Source organism: Triturus cristatus, chromosome 5_2 (assembly GCF_964204655.1).
Source record: "Triturus cristatus chromosome 5_2, aTriCri1.1, whole genome shotgun sequence".
Taxonomy (NCBI): domain Eukaryota; kingdom Metazoa; phylum Chordata; class Amphibia; order Caudata; family Salamandridae; genus Triturus; species Triturus cristatus.
In genome coordinates, this window is record NC_140588.1 from 331,656,943 (window position 1) to 331,676,644 (window position 19,702).

General features: G+C 42.3%; 1 protein-coding gene across 1 annotated transcript in view; it reads right to left on the reverse strand.

The window, feature by feature from the left end:
* Nucleotides 1-19,702, reverse strand: part of KIF13A (kinesin family member 13A) — a 758,668-nt gene that overhangs the window by 499,760 nt on the left and 239,206 nt on the right. The window contains exon 3 of the mRNA XM_085607091.1: nucleotides 13,896-13,908. Within this exon, the coding sequence (XP_085463217.1) occupies nucleotides 13,896-13,908 (13 nt within the window). The remainder of the gene's footprint in view (nucleotides 1-13,895; nucleotides 13,909-19,702) is intronic.

The following is a 19,702-nucleotide window of genomic DNA, read 5'->3' on the forward strand; positions in this document are numbered from 1 at the left end:
AGAAGCATTTTGTTCCTGAAACCAAGGTTAGTAGCTAGTCCAATGGTATTGTTAGTTATAGGGATTAGACTTATCTGTTCAAGTAAACTATCCCATGCATTCACTCCAGTTGGTAGATTAAAGTAATAGGAGTTAGGTGTGATCATTCCTGGCAAAAGAGGGATATGTGAGTTCATGCAGATGTCTGATGAGGTTAATAGATGAGCTAGAGGAAATTAGGTAGTGTTGGGTTGCAGGTGTATCACTTTCCAAAAAGGAGAGATTTCGATCTTTAAAATAAGTTGTGGGAAATAGAACACTAGAGGTTAAGGCACACAAAGCATGTGTCGGGAACCCAGCATAGCAAAGACATTTGGGAAGGAGAACCAACCCAAACCAGTTCTGCAGCAGATACCCTTGAGAAACATTTACCACCGGGAATAAAGAAAATAAAAATCTTTATTTTCAATTTTACATGTAGCATTAGCAGCCTGTGCATGCATACAAGGAGCTTTTACAGTTCATACATGCGCTAAACTAGGCTATGTATGTGCTGACTGTTGTAGCATTTCACAAATGTATGTGCCATGAAAAACATTAATTATAAAGTAATAAAAGGTAGTATGTGAAAAACTGGGCTACGCATGCCACTGAACCACCATGGCGAGGCAGTCCAATCTGTGATCACTGGGGGTGCTGGCTAGGTTTGCAAACTAAATGAGAGCAAAATGGGGTGCATGGTGACCTGAGAGCTCTACCCAATTACCCCTCAACCCCGGCATTTCGGGCAGGTGGTGCGACCAAGTAACTTTGAGGGGCGGGGCTACCGGCTCGAAGGAGATAACATCAGGGTTATGGTACCTCTTTCTTTAGGCAACAGGTGGCACAACTGTTTGCAGGGCTGTAATGTAGTTTTGTAGGCATTACTTCAGTTATGGCGTAGGTGACAAGATGGTAATTGAGGCACTAGGGAGCAAGGACCTGCTAAAACCAGTGGTGTGAAACCCAGCCTGGGTTCAACAATAAGTGTGCCCTTTGAGGCACTCCGCAGAAGGTGTGGCTGTAGCAATACTGGCCTGCTCGTCACCCAAGGCCTAAGTCAGAAAATAAGACATTGCAGCATCAGGGTGTGTAGGGCTTGTGATGGGGGAGAAGGCTGGGAATCAGAGCCCTTTACAGGCTCAAAGGCCATGCAACGTAGCACTGTTAATTGATCAGGGAGTTTCGGCTATATGGTGCACTCACCTGGAGAGGTGGTGCCATCAATGGTGCAGGGGGAGTGTAGTGGTGCTCCATCTTGCCAGTGCAGGATCTGGAGGCATGGTGCAGTGCATAAGTCTACTCTATTCAGGGCCAAGAATATTTTGGGTCAAAATTGCCCAGCTATGCTAAAAAGAAATGTTTACGGTTTAGATTGTTTTACATTTGTATTTGTGAGTTTGAAGCGAATTGGAACCCAGCTTTTAAAGGTAAAACAGTCTTTGTGGTTTTGCAACTGATTTCCTTTAGCATATATGTATCTGTCCTAAATTGTATTTAAGAAAAAAATACTTACACTCCATGTGTAACAAATTTAAAGTATGATCAACTGTGGAAGCTATTAGATATTGTTTTAAAGTCAGGGTAGACAGTGTAATAATAACATTGATAAAAGGTTTAGATCAGGCCTACAAAGCCCTAACTGTATGATTTTATGATCTATACTTAAGTGTTTAAAGAAAAAGATTTAAAAGTTCATTATCTATTTAGATATCCTGATATTCCTTTAGGGATAATTGATCTGTTGCACAAAACCTGTAAACATGTATGCGTTCTTTCAGATTTTGGCACATTAGCACTTTATTGGACTTGGCAAGAAAAGTCAGTAAGATCAAAGGAAAGACTGAACATGTTTTGGCCAATGGGATGAATAACAAGACCAGTGTTGCTATTGGTTGAAACTTAAAAGATCCACTCATGCATCTTTATAACTGTTAAGACTATGAGGATTATATATGGATTAAGTTGCATGCAAACTGCTTTTGAAATCGGAGTATAAATATAAATATATGCCTTAAGATGCTAGTGCATTTTAGAAATATATTTAAGAAAAAACACTTTTTATGGAACTCTTTAGATTAGATGCACTAATTAATAATGACAAAGATAAGGATCATTCTTGAAATTGTGTGCCCAGAGTTTGAAATGCATCGTAATCGGCTGCTTGCATTTCATAATTGTAGTATCCTACCATTTTAGAAGCTTATTTATACTATGTGTGATGTTTAATATCTATTATTGCAATCTTTAATTAATAAAATTAACTCAACTTACTACAGCGCATATGCCAGACCACCTGGGGGCACATCAGGTGGAAGGAATGGGCATGCCCACAGATGCTGTGTCATTGTGCGTAACGTCAGAGGCAGGGGATGGGTTGCTACAAGTGAATAAGGTTTGAAGAAGCAGTAGGGGAAGGAACGGGCAGGGCCATGATCCAGGTTACTGTAAAAGCTTTTACAAAAGGACCCTGGGCAGCCGGGAGTAGCCCAGTCAGCAAAGTGGGACAGTTATGAGCTGGAGAGCTCTGCAGCAGCACGTGTGTGCATCAAGTGAGCATTTTTTTAAGATGGGCAACAAAAATGTATGCAAATGCATCTTACCCAGGTAACAGAGGGGTCAAACTTAGCTGATGGCAGTTAACTTTGGGAGAACGCCTCAAGCTGGGGGCAAGCCTGCCATAGCACATGGAGCAAGGAAGAAGAAAGGGAGATGGATATATGTGGAAGAGGAAGGCTTTGTGTTGATCTGGCTTGACGTGGGATTGGATCGAATCCTTCTTGGCGAATAGAACGCAGCAAGTGTGGCTGCCTCCATTCTCTTCTACACCGAGAAGCTTGACCATGGGCGTCCCCTAGGGCTCAACCCTGAGCCCCCTTCTGTTTAATGCTTATGTGACGCCGCTAATCTATCTTGCGGAAGGGCTGGGTGCTAAGATCATAGCGCACCCTGATGATACCCAGCTTCTCTTTACGTGGAAGAAAAACGATTTATCTCCTGATTTAGCTAAAAACTGTCTTGCTGAAGTTTTTAAATGGTTAGCGCAGGCCCAACTCAAATGCAATGAGGATAGTTCCGAAGTACTCCTCTATGGGTCTTTCCCACCGCATTTTAGGGATGACCTTTGGCCCGTGGGCTACCCCATGCCAAAGTCAATGGGGTGCCCAGTAAAAAATTTGGGGGTCTGGTTCAGTGAGGACCTCAGATATCTACCGCAGTTTAAAAAAATTGGCCGGAGTGTGCTTCGGCACACTGAAACTACTTGAAAATTTCTGCCACTGCTGGCTAAAGCTGCAAAAGAAATGGTGACCCGCGCTCTAATTCTCTTGCGTTTGGATTACGCCAATGCCCTATACATTGGTCTCCCTGGCTACCAGCTAAAAAAGCTACAGACTGTCCAGAATGCGGCCGCTAGAGTGCTATTGGGCATCTCTGGTAGGTCTAGCACTAAGCATCTTCTGCGGGATCTGCATTGGCTTCCGGTGGGTCAGCGCGTTCTGTTTAAGGCTCTCGCTATTGCTCATGGTGCCCTATATAAATAAGGGCCCATGTATCTAAGGAGACGTTTTGATTTCTATGTGCCTCACAGACATCTTCACTCCACAGGGAAATGCCTTGCTGTTATTCCTCGTTACCGCCTCACTAGAACGAGAGGTGGCTCCCTCTCTGTCAAGGTGGCCAAGGCCTGGAATGCCCTGCCCTTTGAGCTTCGGAACATCCACGATCTTAGGTTGTTTAAAAAGCAGCTAAAAACCTTCCTTTTTAACTAATCAACCAGTCTCAGTCTACGCCTCCCTGTCTCCTTTAAACTGGCTTTCGGGCCGGGACACTTCCGAGTATCTGTACGCGCTATAAATGGCAGATAACATAACAGAACATCGTGGGGAAGTAGACTTGGCAAACCGAGCAGGAAATGTATTTCCTCCATGTGATGTAGAGTGTGAGCTACCAATATGCAGAGAGAATTCAGTACAGCTCAGCAATCCTGGTCAGAAAGCAGGACATGGTCTAGGGCGGCCACCTTGGATGCAACGTTGGTCGGTGGCAAGTCAGGGAAGGCTGCATGCAGCCTGCCTTTAGAAGACAGATAATTATTTACGCTACAATATAGTGATGTTGGAATGGGAGACCGACAGATACTTGGTATGAGTGTGGGACTTACGGGAAAAGTTGGGGCGAGCAGCTTGAGGAGACTTTTGGGATTATGCTGAGGTGGAGGGAGGCGAGACTGAGAATGCTGGAGTATACAAGAAAAAAGAGTCTGAGCAGCAGTGGTGGTGGTGGCTGGATGCCAAAGCAATATATGGGAGGTGGCTAGGATTTATCCTGGTGGAAAGAGTTGAAGTTTCACAGAGCACATAGAATAATTTGGCTGGTTGGTGTCCAATAAAAGTGCAACGCGATTATTGGCCGATACTTAATTGGGAGGCTTATGAGTGGGGCCCTGATCTTGGGGCTAAGTAAGACTTACGGCCTTGTTCAGTCTACCAACAGAGCAACTGCAAAGTCCAAGTCATTGGAAAGTTGGTAAGAAGGAGAAAGCGGTTGGGAAGAAGAGTAAAGAGGAGGGAGAACTGAAGAAAGAAAGCAACAAAAAAGAGAGTAAGGAGATAAAACTTGGGAAACTACCATACATGAGGATTACCAAACCTTGAAGAAGACATTTAATGATATCAGCCAGAGCATTTGGAAGAGTGACAACACAAAGGTAATTTGTTACAAAGAGAGAGGTAAGGGAGAAAGAAGGGTCAAGGAGAAAAATATTTAGTTGTCAAGGAGACCAAGGGTTACGGTGACGAAAGAAAACTGGACAGTAGCGTTTTCAATATATGTTAGCGTGCACTGTGAGAAGTACCCCGAGGGATGTATGCCACTGTTCATGTATATCAATGTAATTCAGAAAGCTCAGATAACCTTTGGGAGGTTTGCCTGGGTCTGATATGATCAGGAATTTGGAGCCAGATTAGTTCAAGACACGAAGCGTAAGTGGGGAAAATGAGCTTTGACTTTTAACTATGGCACCCTCAAAATTAGCTCCAACAATGTACACAGCAAGTGGATTGCCAGAGATTTACAAGCCCTATCAGGGCCATCCCAACCAAGGTGGGTGAAGAGGCAGAAGTTAGACCAGTCAGTCAGGGACTCATTGGGACTTTAATAAAGGTATATGCAATAGAGAATACTGTCGTTTCTGGCATGACTGCTCAAAATACAATGGACGGCACCCAATCACACAGTACAGTCCACAGAGAGGGAAAGCTACATGAGCACAAGGATGGAACAGGCAAGGACAGAGTGGGAGGGGAGAGTAGTGGGAGTCAGAGCACAATGGGGAAATACTCGTATAGCAGTTAAAGTTGGATGAATTGCAGCACTGACTGAATTTTTGGGGAAGGAGAAAGTCTTCAAGCTGTTATTGAAGGCTGCAACTGTGAAGGGGGGCAGATAATTTATAATCAGCAAAGAAGCACCCTGACTTGGTATGGAATAAACTGATGGAGAAGTCAGACAAAAGAATGACAGGCCCATATCTTGAGTGGCCATTCAAGAAGCCGATTATCTCTCCAATAGGCAAGAAAAAGACGGGAGAGCTTTGACTGATTTAGCATTGTTTGTGGTCAGGGGGGCAGTCAGTAAATTATTTCATACCGGATGACTTGAGATCTGTCAAATAGGCCATAGTGGACGACACCACTGAGTTAATTAAAAGAGCAAGAGTTGGGGCTCTATTGGCCAAATGAAACATTAAGGGCCTCATGTAGGTAGCCAAATACCGGTCGGTAACGGCCGATTTTCGGTAATTATACCGTTACCGACCGGTATTTTGGCTTTTGGTATGTAGGGGGGAGGATTTCTGTATTCGGAATTTACCGAATCGGTAAAATTACCGAATCGGTAAAATTACCGATTCGGTAATTTTACCGCTTCGGTAAATTCCGAATACAGAAATCAGATGTAGGGGGACTGTGTGGTGTGTGTGGGGATTCGTTATTTACCACCAACTAATAGTTGGTGGTAAATGACGAATGTGTGTGTAAATGCATTATTTTGCCCGTAGATGTGTGCAATGTGGCAGACACACATGCCCTCAGGGCATGTATGTGTGCCACATGTGCACACATGGCCGAATCAGGGGTGCAACAGGGTGTCAATGTGACACCCTGCCACCCTTGCATGTGCTCCCCCATTACCGAATCGGTATTTACCGATTCGGTAATGAGGCATACCTTCCCATCAATGGGAAGGTATGCCTCATTACCGATTCGGTAAATACTGATTCGGTAATTACCGAATTATTCCGAATCGGTAATATTTACCGACCAATTACCTACATAGCATTTACCACTTCATAAATACCGAATCGGTATGATTCGGTATTTATGAAGTGGTAAATGCAAGCCCACCTACATAAGGCCCTAAATCTGCTTTTCGTCTTTAGCCAGTGCATCCAAATGATTATGAATTACCAGGTATCTAACTTGGAGGTTCTTTTTTGTGGATAAAGCATTACCAATCGGTTGCTCAATTTCCTTTTCCTTATTTGAAAAATTAATTAGTGTTCGAGGGGAGACGGACATTGTGGGAACAGAGGTAGATGGAAGATCTGAAATTGGCAATAAAGTGTTCCACTTATGTGCCCAGCTTTGAAGACTTATGGGGCTGACAGCAGGCCTTGGTTCATATTAAAAGCACTAGGCTAAATGGGAGGGAACAACCACAAGTGGAAGGGGAAGGATATTGGAGAACTCGGTTCATGGGAGTGATTAAGGCCCATCTTGGACTCATCATCTTATGGCACAGGCACCTGATTGGGTACTGGAGAGACCAGCCGATCGAGGAACATGTCTGGTGTTGCTGTCTTAGTTTGGGATATAATTGGCTCATTGGGGTGGCAGATTGAGGGATATGGCATCATGTAAGTGGCTCTGGAATGCCAAGAGGTGCGGTCAGTAACATACAACACCACCATGGATCAGAGGAGGAGCAGACCCATAATTAACCAGCAATCCACAGTAACACCTCAGCATACGGTGGCAAGGCTGTTACTAGGTATTCCGAAATTTGCTTCGGTAAAAAACGAGTTAACTAGGCTGCACTGGCTGCCGGTGAAGCAAAGAGTCTGCTTTAAGGCCCTTTGTACAGTCTTCAAGGCCTTAAATGGAACAGGCCCTCAGTACTTGCAGGACAAGTTTACATGGTATGCTCCCACTAGGACCCTTCGGTCTTCCAGCGCCAAAAAGATTCTCACGCCGTTAGTTAAGAAGGCTAGCTGGGGTGGTAGGAGTTTCAGGACCGGGGCTTCAGTGGCGTGGAATAACTTGCCTTTCTCCTTGAGGAACACCTCTAGTCTTCCTCTGTTAAGGATGGATCTGAAGACCTGGCTTTTCATTCAACGACTGTTCACCTCCCTCCGATCAGCTATCAATACAGCACCAGGACACCTCAGGGTAACCGTTGCGCTCTACAAATTTTATTAACATAACATACCTCCGCCCAACCTCTAAAAACATTTGATGATCCATGTGCTCTCAGCATGAGGTACATTTATGGGTGTAGCTACCGTGTAGCTACAATTAGTGCGGCCGATCCAATAGCTTCAGTGTTCTGAGCCATGCGGGCCTCCTGAGCCCCGATTATTGCTGTATTTCACAGTTCAAACAGGGGCCAAGAGGCACTTGTCCTTCACTGCAATACAGAAACACTGGCTCCGCAACAAGATACACGTTCTCCAGCATTCTGCCGCACACACTGTACTATTATAAACTCACAAAATACCATCCAATCAGAAAAAGAAAAAAATGTGTGCATCATACAGAGACCCAGGAGACAGACAGAAAGACCGTCTATAAACAAACAGGGATGCCCCTATCCCCCATAAGAAATCCCTCTACCGCAATGGAGATCCCAGCAACACCTTATATTACTGCAGTGCAAGTAAGACGCCACTACCTTGCCTTAAGACACTCCAGCACTCACTGCGGTGGAGTGCCCCTAGCAGTCCTGAGGGGCTCTAGTTTAACTGCACTCTCACTTATGAAATCCACCACAAACCCTGTAGGAAATTTCAACATCATATATTCACTGAGTCGATACTAGAATCCAGTAGAATGAAGACGACCAGCAACCCAGAGGCCCAGATACACTGCATCATACCCCCTAGGTTACAAAATGCAACCACCAAAACCTCTGGTGACCTCATCATCAGGACCAATTTAAAGCTTAGGAAACCTTTGATTATCCAACAAGTCCGGCCCAAAACAACCCTTCCTGCAACCTGAGAACAGGATATACTGTGCAGCATGCCGCGCCTAGCCCTGTGCAGCCTCCTGCGGACCCTTTCGTAACGCCACTGCCTCGATCACTTGAGCCACACGTTATGCCTGCCCGCACCATCGCTGCTCACCTAATCTCCTTCACCGGGTATTGGTGTTACTGAAAATTCTGACAGTTGTAGTGTTATGAGGAAACTTGTCACAGAGATGAGGTAAGAAATATTTTTTGTTCATCATCTCCCAATCACTCACTCACAGAACATCTCCTCATAAGTAACATTCTAAACCATTGTTGTGTACGCATGGGTTTGCTGTGCATCCCGTACTGCACCAAGAGATGCACAGAAGTAGGTGTAAGAGTTGTTTTCTTTTAATGCTTGCTGACGTTCCAGATTCATGCTCATTGGGGGAATTGCGGTGAGAATCTTCATTCTGACCGATGCTCTGGACGTGCGAGGACTTGATCATGGGCTCCTCTTCACTTGAGACTCAAATAAAGTCTCCAATGTAATTTCTGTGTTGTCTCCTCCATTAACTGCACTCAACATATATTGGCGATGAGCAGATTGCTGTAGGGAGCCCACTGACTTTTTGGATTGCCACCAGATTCATGCTTGGATGGTTGCCTGCGGTCGTTGTTTCCTGCTTACCTGTTGACGTGTTGGGAGTGTTGCCCTTTTTGCTCCTCTTCGGGCAGAGGCTGACCAGCTCTGAAAGTTTGTGACCGGGGTGTATGCTCAGGAGAGCTTGTGGTCTGCATATGCACACATGAAGGTCATCGGCAGCATCACCAGCTGAATGGGCATTATTCCTTACAGTGCTTGGGAACGCAGAGGTTTTATTGCATCATGCCGCCTCAACGTGCCGACGTGATATGGCCGCCATTTTATGTAACAACCTGCAGAGTTGTAGCGCGATCACGCAACCACATATCATAAGGATTCCAGTGATAGGCACACCTTTAATCTTGAAGCCTATTACAGTGCTTACCATCAGAAGGATTTCTGTGACAGGAACATCCTTTAATCTCGCAGCCTGTCACAGCGTTTACTGTGTTAAGCATTTTAACACATAAATTAAACGTGGAACCTTTGGTGATAGGCACACCTTGCGAGGTACTGTTTACTTAATTAAAGCAGCTACATTTTCCGCAAGCTTACCACAATTGGCATTGTGTTACAACTGTTCAGCTTGCTTTATTTGCAGCACATTATTTTTAACATTTGGAGATTGACATTTGAGTGTTTTTGTCGTATTTCCTGCTTTATGTTTACAGTATTTTGTACAATTTACTGCCAATATTTAGGGTAATGTAATACCTGTCATACAACAATTAATAGTACCTATTCATCTTTTTAGTAACCCTTTAACAGTGGTGTTTGCAAGTATTGTATATAGTACTGCGTTACCATGGCAATGACAAACATTCCCCAGTATGCATAAATGACACCTTTTCTACAGAATCCAGGTAAACCACCCATTGAATGGAAACAGTGCTTCCGTAATTTTGAGAATTATACGATAGTCAAAAATGCAACAAAATTGGATGTCAAAAGAAAAATGGCACTTCTGTTTAGTCATCTAGGACATAAAGGGCAAATAATATTGGGCAACAAATATTTGACAATCTAACTGAACTTGATGTTCCTTCAGACAGTTTGGGCACTTAGAACAAATACACATAAGCAGTAGCGAGGTTGTCCAACAAAGATTTTGAAAAGCCCAGTGTCTTATTACAACCTTTACATTTCTTCAAATGCATGGTTTGAGGAATAGATCTCAGCTCTGCGAAAGCTTGCCTCTTCCTGCAATTTTGGCAACTCTTTCAAAACTTACATCAAGGACCAATTTGTTTAGTTTACAGCTGTGCTTTGAAACAAAATCCAAGAAAGACTGTTGAGTTATAGAGACCCAAGCTTGTCTGAGGTAATCGATATTGCAAAAGGCGTTGAGAGGTATATTGTTTCAACTAAACTGATCGCTACTGATGCCTTAGTATAAAGTGTCTCTACGGTGGATTTACACTGTGTGGCAGACGGCACTGCTGCCATTTATACAAAAAATAAAGGTACAAAATGTCCTCAAAAGAAAAACTCTGGTGTATGCTACTGTCATTGATCCAAAACACATTTAGCTAATGGTCCTACATGTCCGCCAGTCAATAAAAGGTGCAACAGATGTAGTAAAATTGGACATTTCAAGGGTGTGTGCAGAAACTCTGAAGCTAAATTTAGGGTTAACAGCATTGAATTAGACACTGAGCAATGCTTCAAGAATTTGTCTAAAGTGGTATTAACAGTTACTTCCAAGAACAATACCACAGGCAAAACCAAAGGGCCTTTGTGTCAGGCTCTCATTGGTGATCCTTCAGTAACCATGATGGCAGATTCAGGGTCACCAATCACGATCATATCCAATTTGCTGTACAAGGAAAGCTGGAACAAGCCCCCTTTATCAGAGTCCGATGTCAACCCCAAGGCTTTCGGAGAACAAGGTATTGACATGTTAAGGTACTTTGTTGAGGTCCTTAATTGTTTGGGTATAAAAGCCATCACAAAAATGTATGTGGTAGTAAAAGGGAGAAATATTATTGGCTCCAAAGACCAAGCCAGGATGGGCATCATGCTAATTCCAGATTCAGAAAAACGTGTTGTTGCTGACAGCTTCATATCCTTTATTGAATCTGATGAGGATTTGTTGATAAAGAATGTCATTTCCAAATTTCCGCATATTTTTTCTGACAAAATAGGAAACATCACAAAATTTGAACACCGTATTAAGCTCAAAGAGACGGCTAGCTCTGTTGTACACAATGTGAGTCCGGTTCCCATGAGCATTACGACTAAGTTATAAGTTTTGTTGGACATATTATGCACAGAGAAGATAATTCTTCAGAATAAAGACTGGTGCAATCTGTCTATGTGTGGATTTACGCACTTCAAATAAGAAGATTATAATCAATTGCTATCCCTTGCCTAAAGTACAGGAATTAATAGCCAACTTGGGGTGGGGGGGTCAAAGGTGTTTTCTTTGCTAGACCTTAAATCAGCATACCACCAGATTCCACTTGCTGCAGAGAGTCACGACTGTACTACATTTATAACTCTGTTTACAAATTCCTACATATGCCCTTCGGATTAGCTTCTGCAAAAGCGTTATCCAATAATTTTCATGGATACCATCTTGTCTAGAATTCTTGGGGTTTAGGTCTTTCAGGAGGATGATCTAAATTTTGCAGACTATGTCAGAGAACTCAATTTGATTTTGGAAAGGGTTCTACACGTGTTTGAGGATGCTGCACCACAAGACACACTGAAGTAGTTGTTAAGAATTGTTTTCTTTTTATGTTTGCCGACGTGCCAGGTTTTAGTTTGCTGGGGTTAAGGTGAGAATCTTCATTCTGACCGCTGCTCCTGACGTGCAAGAACTTGGTCGTGAGCTCCTCTTCACTTGAGACTCATATAAAGTCTCCAACGTTATCTGTCTTGTGTGCAGTAAAAAACAAGCATTTGCAATGCAATAGGTCTCGCATTATAAAAGTGTGAGCAGCTGGCATTGCTAATAATAATGCAACACTAGCTATTGGCTTTGTAAATGATAAATAAATGCCATTATGTGTTTGTTTTATAAAATAGATTAAAAAAGGCATTGTCATGAACAATGCCAATAGCTTAAACTTTTGCAAATGCGAGACCTATTGCATTGCAAATGCTTGTTCTGTGTGCAGCCCTAATTTCCTTTCCTCTGCGTGGGTAAAGACAAGCCAGCCATCTGTTCTGGGAACGTGGTCCTACGTAAACATGTCACCTTGCAGTCAACGTGGCGCTGGCTGGTTCCTGAAGAGCTCTTCTTAGGAAAGCACTCGCTGCTTCTTTAAATGACCAACTTCTTTTCTGCTAATTTTTATAGGTTTAGGGACGTTTCGTAAGAAATACTGTTCTTGTAGATTTTTCTCTTTCGAGTTATTGAACCTATTATTATTCAGAGATCTAGGCAAACGTGTACAGACTAATGGAGAATTATGTACTTGGAAGCATCAGTGCTTTAAATGGAAAAAAAAAAAAATGCAGGCACTAACTAAATGTAACAGAAGGGGCGAAGCTAAGGGCGTGGCTTGGAGACAAGCAGTTAATTTGATATGTTCTTGGTGTGAAACGGTGCACAATTACGCAGCAACAGTTCTGCTATTTGTAGAGCATTCTTTTTGTCTATGTATTTGTTGTTAAATGCATATAATTGCACAAACATTGCAATGCACACACATTTTTATATTCACTGAATACCAGCGTATGCCCAGGACATTTGACAAACCATGGAAATATTTCTTGATTAAAATATTTTCCCTGATCTTTAAGGTGGAAATGTCCCTGGTTAGCTCAAAAAGGCACACAAACCCACACTCTCAGATATTCACCAAGTGGTATGCAAGCAAAATAAGCATACACAGATAAAAGCACAGATACTCACCCAATTATATGCGTTTCCACACAAGCCGGTACAGAAAAACGAAAGGAACAGAGGGCAGAAAGGCATGAAAAACGAGTGGCACAGAGGGCAGAAGGGCACAAAAAAACGAGTGGAACAGAGGGCAGAAGGGCACAAAAAAAAAAGAGGGAAACGAGTGGAACAGAGGACAGAAAGGCACAAAAAAAGAGTGGAAAACGAGTGGCACAGAGGGCAGAAAGGCACAAAAAAGAGTGGCGCAGAAGGGCACAAAAGACGAGAGGAGCAGAGGGCAGAAAGCCACACAAAAAACGAGTGGAACAGAGGGCAGAAGGGCACAAAAACGAGAGGAGCAGAGGGCAGAAAGGAACAAAAAAAGAGGGAAAACGAGTGTAACAGAGGACAGAAAGGCACAAAAAGAGGGAAAACGAGTGGCACAGAGGGAAGAAAGGCACAAAAAACGAGGAAAAACGAGTGGCACAGAACAAGAGCGCACTGAAGCTGACGAGGAGGGAGTGGGAGGGGGGAGTGGGGGCGGGCGCAGTGGTGCGGGCCGCAGTTGTAAAAGGCAGGTTGAGGGTGAGATTGAGGAAGGGAAAGATAGGGATCAAAGGAAAAAACAAGGGGGTGGCAAATGGTGTGCACTTTGATGTCCTCAGCGGCCCCGCGGCTCACTGAGGACATCAAAGCAAGTGATCAGGCAGTGCTTTTCAGGCTGCCAAATGGTGCGCGCGCCCAGGGCACATGCACTGTATTTGGAGGCCTGAAAAGCACTGTTTGCACTTCCAAAACTCGCTTACTATAAGTCTCGCCAGAGCAGCGCTAAAGCGCTGTCTCAGACGAGACCTAAAAAGGAGAAAACAGCCACACTAATGTACTTTCGATTGGGGAAGGAGAGGAGAAGATATAGCTGCCTTTTGGTCCGCTGCATATATCCTAGTTCTCAAGTAAACAAACACACCTCTTGTTTGAGTCCAATTCATTCATTCATTCCCAGCACTCAGTGACTCCCAAATTTGTCCCAGCTCGTACTGACACCCATGTGTTTGCTGCTGGATATTCAACCATAGGATTAACCTCAAACAAAGTATAATTTCCACAGAGATAGGAAGCTTTAAAACAAGAAGTGCCTGAGAAGCAATGAGAAAACACACAACTTGCCTTGGGTGGTTTCCTTGAGGATCGAAAGTCGACCGCAACGATGTCGTTTGGAACATCAGCCATGCCATAAGATGACAAAATAGAGAAGGAAAAAGAGAAACATACAGTCAATGTCTGATACTTAAAGAGTTACATTGTGCAGTCAGTACTTTCATAGATATTTCACCAAATAGCTCTGCTATGATAAATCAATGCCTTAAAGAAGGCAAAAAAACATATAACCATACCATACAATAAAGGTCTGGAGTCCAAGAATACAGTCTTTCACATTGAAGTGTAACCTCTATAGAAATATCATTTATTTGTGTTTATTAAGATGTTTTATAGAGCACGCTTGTCACATTCTGGGAACTTTGCAGCGCTGAGTCCATCATTTGTTTGTATTAACATCCGACTTGGATTTTAGAAGCAGAAGTACAGTTCCAAGCAGCAAGGGGCTCATCCCTGCTGAATTCTTCATGGGCACCATATGTGCCATCTTGGTGTGTGGGCATCAGTCTAAACATGCATAAACTGGTTGTGTGAGGAGTCACTGAACACTGCTGTTTTAGGGTTTCTCTTCGAAATTACCTACATGCGTGAAGCTCTCACTGCTGGCCCTGAGGCGTTCCAAAGTATACTATTCTGTATACTGATCGGCAGACCACGTTTTCTCTCTTAGTACTATTAACTTTAGGGGAGCTGCTGGATTTATGTTCAAGGGGGGGGGGGAGGGGATAGTGGCGTCGGAGTTTTATCAGGAAATCAGTTTTTAGAGGTATTCTCAATGCTGTAACTCCAGTCGTGAGGTAAAGCATGACAGCAGGAAAAAGAGCAACAATTGTTCATGATTATCCGTCTGTAGAGAAATCAGGAGGAGTTGTACTCAAGAGTGTTTCAGGCACAAGCTTTTTTTTTTTTTTTTTTTAAACTGAAGGGTCGTGGGTTTGAATCAAGCAAACACAAGGAGATGGCAGGGTATGCCCAGACGTGGGTCCCTTGCTCACTTTGCCACTGGATTCAAGCTAGCCTGGCTGATATAGGGTGTTACCATTCGCCCTAAATTGGCTAATCTCTTTGTGTTTGCTTTGTTCGCCCTAAGTTGGCAGGGTATGCCTAAATGTGGGTCCCTTGCTCACTTTGCCACTGGATTCAAGTTAGCCTGGCTGATGAGGGCTGTTAGCCCGAAACCAGTCCTAGGATGCTTGTTTCCAGTCCAGGGAAGACATGGCTTGGCAGTTCGGGCTGGACTGTTCCCATGAGGCACAGGGTCAAGACTGATTTGCATATAGCTGTATCTGAACTGGGGTGGCAAAGTGAGCTAAAGAATGATGATGGATTTAACCCAGATCTGTGACTGGGGGTGAGTGTTTGAAAAGTTTCAGCACTCCGTCCATCATCTCTTTGTTTTTGCTTCGTAGGTTTGAATCTCAGAAAGTCTGCCTCAGACTTTTATCATAGGTAACAAGATAAAATCTGAGCTCAATGTATGTTTGACATGCAATTTAGATTTTAAAAAGTACACTATAGATGTTCTCGGGGAGGGGAAAATACAACAATTCTAAATATTAAATCAAGTACATAATTTATGTACCATAAATAATAATTTATTCACTTGTGTTTATAGAATTTCTAAAAAATCTGTCAAAAAATACACTCATCTCTCTAGTACAGCATTAAAACGTAAAGTCCATATTGCAATCCAATACACATAAATATAAGGTGAGTATAACAAAACACAGCCTTTGACGTTCGATGTTATGGATGCACACATCGAACTCCAAAGGCTCTGTTTTTGTGACTTATAAATCAGAAATTGGATTACAATGTGGACTTTATTTTTAATGCTGTACTAGAAATAGAGATAGCATATTTTTTTATAGATTTTTTTTAACGTTTTGTAAAAACAAGTAAATAAATTGCCCTTTGTGATGTACAGATTTCAGATTAGATTTAATATTTGAGATTACTGTATTTGGCTCCTACTTGAGAAAATCTGTAGTGTTATGACCTGTGGGATTTTCTGGTCTTTTTAGGCAGAGGATAGCAGGAGCTTTATAACGGACAGAAAGTCTCCTAAATATGGGGTACAATTCATATTTAAATGTCCCTTTTATGGTATTTTAGAACACATTGTTATTAAAAAGAGGTAATCGTTTAAGTCATCCAGTATAGAAGGCCATTACGTAATATCACCAGGTATTGCTGCGTTTTCCTGGGGTGTCAAAGCGAGGTAATTTGTAAATTTCACATATGGCCCGCTTTCAGTAATAATACGCTTTCGTATCAATTACAGACACACCAGAGAGCTGAGATGTACTATTATGATAAAATGATAATATGCTGCCAAGGGTGTTATGCCCTTTATTAGATGGAGATGGGACTGTTTCATAATACAACATAATAGTTAAGACTTAAATCCGTAAAAACATGTCATTTTTAAAATGTTCTACTAAAATAAACCAGAATAAAGGTGACGGTGTATGTCAGTCACACTTTTTCATTGTTCCCATCGAGACTTTTATTGAAACACATACAAATCCTTATATGTAATGACACCCCTACATTCCCCCGCCACACTTCCCCCTACAAAGAAAAGGAAATAATTTGGGGGATCAATAAGGGGTGAAGAGACACATCACCACTGTTATTCTAGTTAGGGTAACAGCAGGATGTGGGTAAGGACAGATTACATGTCCGTCAACCACCAGGTAGTGGATACACCCTGCTCTAAGAACAGAGAACACCAACGTTGAGAAGCCAACATCACTGTTTGAATAGATGCAGTGATCCATTTGGTGTAGCCCCATTACTCGGTGTCCAGACAATGTTTAAGGCTATGAATAGTTGAAATCCAATACTTAGTAAATGCGTTTCAAGTACAGAAGTTAAACTATATGCCTAGAAAAGAGTTGGATATACAAGTCCTTTCTGAAGGAGAAAATACACAGAACTCGCAATGTAACTGGGGCCACGCGTTTTGTTTGTCAAATGTACAGATAAAGACAAGTTGTGTCAGAAACCATGACCTGGACTCAAATTGATGCAAAGTGTATCAACACCTAAAGCCCACAGACACAAAGTTATTATCGAATATAACCTTTTTATGTTCTCTGTACAATGTTCTACCACAATAGAGTCACAACAGGTTAATATCGTTAGACTGTTCCAAATAACATTTTTCATAAAGGTACCTTGAAAACTCAAGTAAATCACCTCTAGCAAAAATTACAAACTAGTTGTTTGCCTAGTCCAATTTACCACATTAGTACTTAATTATCTATATTCTGCATTCCATTGACATTTTCATCCTCTTAGAGTAGTTTATCAGTCTATAGGATGCAGGATAAACGTTTGCTCTTTTCCTCTCATTCACCATAATGGTGCCTAAGAAACGTTCTAATGTTACAAGACACATGGGACACTTAAGTAGCTCATACTCTCGTTTATCTATCCTGTTACAGCAGGACTCTGAACCCCATCTTTCATGCTATACAGCTTTCAATACCTTCTTTGAAAATGTTCCTCACTGAATGCAATGTTAAAGAAATTAATTCTAATAGGGATTAGTGGTTGCTACTAGCTATTAAAGCAAACATCAAACTCACCAACCAAAGCCTATTTGCTTTGACACCCTTTTTTATCAACATCCTACTACTCCAGACATCAGAAATAGGATACCCAGCAAATACCTGGCTGAAATGTACACGTTTACACATCTTGAATGTTTTTATATTTATAGTTCATTACCATCAAATGCATTGATGCTATTTAGAGTTAAACGAGACCTACTGTTTGCAAGATAGCCTTGCAGGTAGCTAAGTCCTGAGGCATGGAAAATGTTGATAAACGGCGAAGATGTACTTAAGGGAAAACACCTCTTTCTTCCCTCTTTCTACAGTTGTCATATGAAGCCTGTGGCCCTGAACCTACGTGCAAGTACATGTTCTGCTTTTTTTTCATTGTACAGTACAATATTTAATTGCTGACTTTTTTAGATTTGCTCATTTTTGCTTTCTTCTTAATTTACCTCCCAATTTGTGCCCTAAAGTATATCTTAGAGTGATGCTATTACAAATTCCACTCACAGGTATGGTTATAGCAAGGCACCCTGTGCAAAACATTTAATCACGCATGGGATCAGGATCTGCTGAAAACTGGATTGCATGCTTGCTTTGTGGGGTTTTTTTTCAATAGAGAACAAAAGTGGTGCAAGCATCTGTTTGCTCTTAGGTTTCATCAAATACAAAATGGCAGAAAAAAACACTGTCCACCTAATTTCAATATAACAGACTGATGAACCCTAACCATCTAACTGTGGCTACAAAAACAAACTACATTAAAACCAACGTGATCCATGTGTCACTATATTTACACTTCACACCCTCTAGCACTTCCTTTGACGCATCAACTCCTCCTGACCTGGTTCAATCTGTCCACATGGGACACAACCTTGCTATTAGGTTTATTCAAGAGTCTTCTTTCACTGATGATGAACAATCCCAAGCAGTCTATTTCCACACAGACTCAACTCACTACTACTACTCAAAAGCAGGCCTATCAAAGTAATGTCACTGCCCCAAATTCTTAGAGACTCAAACATAAAACAAAAGTCACATCCAATACCCTGGGAAATAACCAAAACAAATCATTACACAACCATTAGACAGAGTGCATAAAGAGAGGCAGTGCCATGGTGTTATTTGCATCAGGTTGTTTTAATGGCAATACATCTTTATAGGCAGAGAAATCAGAATGAAACCTCATACACCTGCCATATTTTTAATCACCCGAGACATTCTCATCACCTGCCTGCAAGTAAACTGATTTAACATTGTTTAGGAACACTTATATAAACAGAATAAGTCGATTTTTCTACTTGTGTGCAGCCTTCTGTAAATGAAGGGGAGGAGAGAGATTCTCCCCCTAACAATGGGAAGTTTTCCATCAACAGGGAATGCAAGGTCATCCCTCTAACAATGGGAAGTTTTCCATCAACAGGGAATGCAAGGTCATTCCCACACACAGGGAAGGGGAAAAAGAATTACACAGATCGGGTCCTGGAGAGCGTGGTCAAGGTCCGGCTTCACAGGCTCTTTCACACATCGATCAGTGCATTTAAAAGGGACCCCCTTTTAACTTACATTGTTGCTTACAATGTAATGGCAATTCTCAATCTGTTTTCTATTTTACTGCTTTCTTTTTAATGCTCTCTGTCACTCACAACTGAAACACACACGAGCCTTAATCACTTACCTGATTACCAAGCACCATGTCCCTTTAACACACACACACACACACACACACACACACACCCCTACCTGTTAAGCCCAGTCTCACTCTTCATACTGTAGACATCACAAAGCACCCCTTACTTCTCAAGTCACAACATTGCTGCGCCTGCCAATGATCAACCATCACTCTGCCCAGATACTGTCCCTATACCACCACAGCACTGTGCGGTTACCACTACTGACAGTCAATGGCATAGGAAGGGTGCAGTGGCCCCTAATGCAAGCAAGAAGAATGGGTCCCCAAAGCCTCTAGATTGACATACAAACACCCAGTCACATTTGAAGTGCAGTGGCTCCGATTCCCCTTCACTAAATGCACTAAAATGAGTAACACATCTGGTCTCAGTTGCACCTGTGTGTGCTCACCGGGCATAGCATTTATAAAGCCACCAACACTCTTGCAATACAAATCCTATTCAGTTTAATGGTACATGTGTGCTTCTATAGCAGGACACATTTTTCATCTCTACCTGGCAAGCGGGCAACTTGATCCTACAGGTATCCTACCAATTACCAATATTTTCAATTTCTGCA